The sequence below is a fragment of the Condylura cristata genome, unplaced genomic scaffold (assembly GCF_000260355.1).
Source record: "Condylura cristata isolate star-nosed mole 26May11 unplaced genomic scaffold, ConCri1.0 scaffold00047, whole genome shotgun sequence".
Taxonomy (NCBI): domain Eukaryota; kingdom Metazoa; phylum Chordata; class Mammalia; order Eulipotyphla; family Talpidae; genus Condylura; species Condylura cristata.
In genome coordinates this window covers 1,370,636-1,377,495 of record NW_004567148.1, presented here as the reverse complement: position 1 = coordinate 1,377,495, position 6,860 = coordinate 1,370,636, and the positions used below count along the sequence as shown (strand labels likewise).

At 44.1% G+C, this 6,860-nt stretch overlaps 1 protein-coding gene across 2 annotated transcripts in view; it reads left to right on the top strand.

The window, feature by feature from the left end:
• The first annotated feature begins 271 nt into the window (after window positions 1-271).
• GXYLT1 (glucoside xylosyltransferase 1) overlaps window positions 272-6,860 on the top strand; it is a 45,958-nt gene continuing 39,369 nt past the window's right edge. Inside the window, exon 1 of one of the 2 annotated variants that reach the window (XM_004694775.2) lies at window positions 272-500. In XM_004694775.2, coding sequence (XP_004694832.1) covers window positions 280-500 — 221 coding nt within the window. In that variant the 5' untranslated portion in view covers window positions 272-279. The remainder of the gene's footprint in view (window positions 501-6,860) is intronic. The other variant, XM_004694774.2, reaches the window with a different exon arrangement.

Here is a 6,860-nt window from a genome sequence, read left to right as displayed (position 1 = left end):
TTCCCGCGCCTCCGCGCGCGGTGCGCAAGCGCGTCCGGCCTGCCCTCCGGGGTGGGTCTGAGGCGGCGGAGGCGGGGTCAGTGCTCGGCGCGGCGGCTGAGTTAGTGGGCGGGGCGAGCGGGGCGAGGCGAGCGCAAGGCCGCTGCAGCTGCGGCGGCGGCGGCGGCGGAGGCGGAGGCGGGGGAGGAACTTGTTGCGCCGGCGGCTGCGCTGTGCAGCTCCCTCCGCTCCAGTTCGCCCGGGCGGGCGCGGCGGCGGGTGCGGGGCCCGGCCGGAGCGATGCGGCGCTACCTGCGCATCGTCGTGCTCTGTGTGGCCTGCGGCTTCTGCTCGCTCCTCTACGCCTTCAGCCAGCTCGCCGTGTCCCTGGAGGAGGGTGCCGGCGGCGGTGGCGGGAAGCCGCAGGCCGCAGAGGCTTCCTGGCTGGAGGGCGGCGGACGCGGCGACGCCAAAGTGGCGGGTGGCGTGGGCCCCGCGTCGTCTCCCGGCCGGTCGGACAGGTACGGGCTGCCCCTCCTGGGGTCGGGCGCGGGGTGCTGGGCGCGGGACGCGGTCGGCCGGCCGGCGCTTTTCGGGATCCCCTGAACCTCCCAATCCTCCGCATCGCGCCCTTAGCCGCGGCACCCCCCTCCCCCTGCACCCCAGGCTTGCTCAGCAGCTTCCCCCTAACCTGAGGGTCCTGCCCTGTGTATGTTTCAATGACCCATTTAGGCACTTTTAAAGCGGTGGGAAATGAATTTTCAACTTTTAATTGACAGTTTTTTTCCAAAATGAAAGACTTCATGAAAATACGAGGTGTCCTACAAAAAGCTCTTGCCGTCTCACTTGGTGGGAATTCCCTCCTGTTTCCATGGAGTTCAAGTTGAGATATTTAAACTCCAGGATGGCGGCGTCCTAGTTTGATTCCCCCCCACCCCTTGAAGGGGGCGTCTAATTTTCCGGCGTTGATCCTTAATTTTTATTTCATGGTTCGTAGACCAGTGAAATCTGGCAGAGCATTTATTTGGATTGTTGAAAATCCCTTTGGGAAACAGTTTTTTTTTTTTTACCCCCTGAAACTTAGAGCCCTTTTAACATGCTGATGAGGCTTTTGTAAAATGAGAGGGAGATAGCTTTAAAAAATCGGGTTTTAAAACAGCATGATGACTTCAGTGGATACACATTAGTTACTGCCAGAGTTGAAATCAACATGAAATTAAATGGAAAAAGCCATGCCTTGTGTTGGGAATGCTCACCAAGATCTGAGCGTTTCCATTTTTTGAAAAATAGGCACCCCTCTTTGTGGTCACCTCTCCAGGAATGACTCTTAGTGCCAACGCTGCTTTGATACTGCAAAGTACAGGGTTTGGCAGGAGGCCAGAGTGCAGGTAAGCTGTTACCTGTTTTAACAACCTCAGAGCGTGGATGGTCATTCCCAAAAGGAGAGGGGGAATTTTGGGCCGAGAAGCATCATGGAAAGCCTGGACTTGTCATTTGATTTCAGCCAGGCAGACTTACATTGTCAGGACCAGATGCCTAAAGGTACTACCTTCAGGCTTGGATTCGCCTGCTCTCTTGTCTGTCCTCGGAGAGACTGACTGGAAAGACATTTGTGGCCTATTATGTTATCTTGAAGAGTTTTAATATAGGAAAGCAGTGGTTTTTTTCTTGTGTAGAATTTTAAGGAAGCAACATTAAAGAAAAAAAGTTTATTTTTACATCATTTGGTGCCTTTTTCCATCCCAGTTGTAATCCCTGTGAGCCCCATCACCAAATCACCGGTGTGCTATCACCATAGTCCAGTGCATCCCCCCCCCACCGTTTTAGGAAGCAACATTTTAATCAAAACATGGGGAGAAATTAGACATGGGGTTAGCATTTTAGTTTAAGAGTAGCATTCATATTAAGGACTTTGTTTCAGATATGTTTGCTTTTTGACAGAATTTTACTGTGTTTGGGCATGTAATTTTAACAATTCATTTGAAATTTTGGAAATAAATGGTAAAGCTTAATAGATATGTTGTAGAGCCATTAAAATCTTAAGTTTTATGTATTTTATTTTTTATTTATGCATACCAGAACTGGGAGGTAGGCTAGAGGTGCTGGGGGGGTGGGAGGGGTGATGAGAGGATTTACCAGAAGAACAAACAAATCTCCTGAAATACACTGCTTGATGGGAGCAGCAGGCGAGATCCTTATGCCTTGCTATGTGGGTCAGCTCCCTGGTTGGGGATTGAACTCAGGTGCAGTGAGTGGAGGTAGCTTGATAGTGCTGAGACTTAACTCTTGCACTACCAGGTAGAACCCTATTGTATTTTTTTGGAAATTGTAAGTTTTATGCGTCATAGTCCAGTCCACTGTAAAACTAATGCAGGTCCTCTGGCTAGCATAACTTTTCATTTTCAGTGAACAGTATCTCAGAGTTAAAATGAAAGGTGTCATAAGTATTGTAAAAATGTGGAGTATATTTAGTACATAGACATACTGGGTTTTCATGTTTTTAGCCCTGTTATTTGGTTAAGATCAAGAGAATTTCAAGGACATCAGGACTTTTGATTTTAGTTAGATATGATCATTTGAATTGAACACTCATGTGCCACTGTGATGTATTTGCTATTTGCAAATCAAAGCAGAACATTCCTTGACTACCTAGGAGAATAGCCCATACCCTGAGGCAGACCTGGGAACCACCTGGACCACTGTTGGTGACTGTGTGACTGTCTCCATAGTGGTCTCAGGATAACTTCACCTGTGATGACATCAGCCCTTATACTTTGCTGATGCAAATATCTCTTGATGTATGATCACAATGCCCCCTTAGTGTTCCCTTTAAAACTGTCCTCATTCCTATCCCACCCTCCAGACCGTATTCCTCATACTAATATCACATGATCAGCTTTTACTAGCCAGTTTGATTTCGAATAAATGGCATAAGAACCTCTGCTCTGGTAACAGAGTCTTGCCTTGCAAACCTGCTCCAGGACTTTGTGGCCCTCATAGAGTTCCCCTGCAAAGCAGCAACAAAGTTTGTTTTACAATCATTTAGTTTCTTTTTTTTTGTTTTTTTAAATATTTATTTAAGCATACAAAGCTGGGGTACAGGCCAGAGGTGCAGGGGTGGTGAGAGGATTCACCAGAGACAGAGTGGAGAGCAGAACAGGCCGAGTGACAAAGTACACTGCTGAGGGGAGCAGGCGGCAGGTCAGGAGAGGTCTGCCATGCCATGTGGGTTAGCTCCCTGGCAGGGATTGAACTCATGCTCAAGTGGCTTTAGCTTCTTAGTGCTGTGCTTTAACCTCCTGCGCCACCAGGGAGGGCCCTCATTTAGCTTTCTTACGGAGTTATTCCCCTTTTTGAGATACTGAATAGGTATCCCTAATCTCTAGTCCTGTCTGTGGTCCAGAGGGCATCAGTGACCAGGATTAATAGCGTGTGGCCTTGAGTTACCCTATAACGTGTTGTCTGTATGGCCGCTGTGGTGAGAATCCAGTCTAGATAGAGTTCTGTGAGTGGGAATGGGGCTGGGAGTCAACAGTGTCTTCCCTTTTGTTGTAGGACTGAGTCATTACATCCTTACTTTTTGGGAAAGTCTTACCTGAAAAATTAAAACTATTACTTTTTTTCTTCATTTAAACCATGAGGTCAATGGTCATAAGGCCAGTAGGTTCCATTAGGCAGATGTTACAAAAAGTATTCACTGAGTAGAATTCCAAGACAGCAAAAATACTTGGAAAGATTCTTACAAGTTCTCAAAATAGAGATGAAATGATAGAATAATTTTTCATTGAAATTAATGAATGCATTCTGGTGGAATCAATTATTTTGATATTTAGGAAATGTACAGTCCTTAGTGGCAGAAAAACCTGTGCTCTCATTCTAGCTCTACTTTGCTGTGACCTCTACTACCGCTCATTGTTTTCTCACCTGTAGGATATAATGTTTGTAGTAGTCAAAATTCTTAGTTGTCAGTGATTAAAATCCAATAAATCCTAGACAGAATGGTTGTTTTTCAGTTTATACAGATTGCTGAAGGAGCACAATTGAAGGAAAAATGCCCAAACAGTATGAGAGACCTTACAAGATTCCACAGGCTTTCGATTTGGGGTTTTCCTTGCAGTCAAATAGAAAATTCTAAGGAAGGGCTCTTGGGCTGGCTGGCACTAAGGTCACCCATGTGTGGACCAGTCAGTGTTGCCCAGCATGGGAGCCTCTGCTACTCTGGCTCTATCACTTGCACATACCTGAGGTGAAGAGGGGAGAGGTGCCTCAGGTGAGGGCAGCACAGACAGCAGAGACTTTCTGAAGCAGTTCAGTATGGACAGACTGTGTCAGGGTACTCACATTGAAAGCAACTTATTACCAGGTGTTAGTACTTCAGTATTAATACTTATGCTATTTTGTGACCTTTGCTGCTCAGAGTGATTAAATTCTCACATTCCACTGATGAATATTAACAGATTTTATCAAGAATTTCATTCTGTTGGGGCTAGATAGCCGCGGTGGGAAAAAATGAAAAACTCGAAACTCATAAGCATTTCAGTGACAGCACGTGCTTCTGATTGTCACATGGAGCCAGCCTCCCCTTCGATCTGGCTAGTTGCATTTTTGCTGGGTTCTTTGAACCCTAGGACATACTGAGAATTTGAAGAGTAGAAAGAAGGACTGTGGAGACACAGACTTGAGCATAGTTCCTAATCAATTAAATAGAAATTAAAGTGTGATACTGGGTGTTATAGAGAATTGAGGTGAAATAGCTCGTATAGATCAGTAACATGACTGATATAATAAAATAGTAGTCAGTATGCTGATGGTGTTGAACATTAAATTTTGACTTTGTCCCCCAGTTTCTAACCTCAGAAAAATCTGCTAAACTGTAACAGGTACAGTTTTCATAGACTCCGCCCCCACTCCAGATACTGGAACTACTAATCCCATCAATAATAACAAGGAGAAGCACCCTGGGACGTGAGGGTGGAGCTGAGCAGCCAGGTTAGGATAAAACCCGACGTGTGGGTGCTTGGTCTGGTGGTTCCTGGCTGGTCCTTTTGGCTCTTGGGTTTTCAGCGTGCTGGTGGAGTCCAAGTCAGCAGAACTTGTAGGACATCCTAGCTTAACTCGTATTTCTCTCCCTTTTTCCCTGGGTTATTCCTTTACCCTTCTCCTTGTAAATAAATACATTCTTGAACCTTTTTGAATCGTAAGGTATGGGTGAAGATCCACAGACAGGTAACCCAGTTCATATTGGGTTCCCTGTAACAAAACCAGAATGCCTGGCATTAGGATCAGGAATGTGTGTTTTAGAGAGGTGCTTCAGGTTGTGGTTATAAAAACCAAAGATCAGTGATCACTGATTGAGTTTCAACTACTGTTTTTTACACTGCTTTTTTTTTTTTTTAAATAATGTAATACACTGCTGTTTTTAATGGAAGAGAGGAGTTGAACCATTGAAGAGAGTTGAATTACATCTAAAAGCCACCTTAATCTCTGCTTTGTTAATGCAGAGACACATAAAACCAGTACTCTGCCTTGTGTTTTAGTTCATTAGTGATCATATTTCATTTACTTGCAAAGTGCTAGTGCAGATCTGACTAGTAATTAATTAAAATATGTGTTTTTGGAAAGAAAATTGATTAGGCTAATGAAACTTTTTGATTTAGAAATCCTCTTTTAAGACATTGACATTATTATGTCTTATACATGTTGGAAAAACTTCTAGCCTGTTGATTTAGACATTTTGCAGTGACTATACCTTGTGAAGTTTAAAATTATGCTTCATATTGACAGTTGTTTTCCTTAATCATTATTACTTGCCCAGAAAAACTTTATATCAGCATTCCCTCCTCTTTTTCTTAACATTTAAAAATTGAATTCAGTTTGTGGGTGTGTGTGTGTTATACGGTGTGATGCTATGGCTTTTTTTAAAGATTCATTTTTATTTATGTATGCAAGAACTGGGGTGTAGGCTAGAGGTGTGGAGAGGGGCTCGTGAGAAGATCCACCAGAGATAGAGTGGGGAGCAGAACAGGCGGATCCACTGAAATAATGCTGCTGAGGGGAGCAGTGGGCTAGACTGGAGAGCACCACCAGGGAGGCCCTATAGCTTATTTTTGAAGTAGTTAAAATTATTGAAAGACATTTGACTATAAGCAGACCCTTTACCACTTAGTAGTCCTGAAATTAGAGGTTTAAGAAAGGTGAAGGCCTAATTTAGAGCTAGAAATGAACCTGAGTAGTCTGGAAGCTTTCAGTTGCAAATGAGCAATCCCAGCACTGGTCTGCAAATAAAGTGGTTTGTTAGGGTCATGCGAAGGCCTCCTCCTGAGGCCTTGAGCTCTTTGTTCCTCTTACACAACCTCGGCACAGGTGTCTGTGCTTTGGAGTTGCACTCTAAGGTTGCAATGCCTGTGCGGGATTCTGCCTAGCCTAACCCTAACTGAAAGGTGTGCAGTCTCCTTACTGTGGGCATTTAGAAATGAATAATACCTTTTCCAGTTTCATTTAAAAGTATAAAGGACTGGGCCTCTCTGGTTGCAATCTCATTGGATTTAAGTCTTTAATGAAAACATACACTAATGAATACACATAATGCTATTACAGAATAAATAAATACTGAGCATAGTTGACAAGTTACATACCTTTCTGGACTTTCAAATTTTACATTCTCTCATAAAAATTGATTTTAAAGACAGTAACAGCTCATAATGAGAATTCATTACTTATTAGTAACCATTATTATAAGCAATAAGTTAGGACAAGCAACTAATCTGGACACAGCACTTGCACTTCTTTTTTTTTTTTTTAAAAAGATTTATTTAGGCCCTCCTTGGTGGCGCAGCAGGTTAAAGCACAGCACTGAGAAGCTAAAGCCACTTCCGCATGAG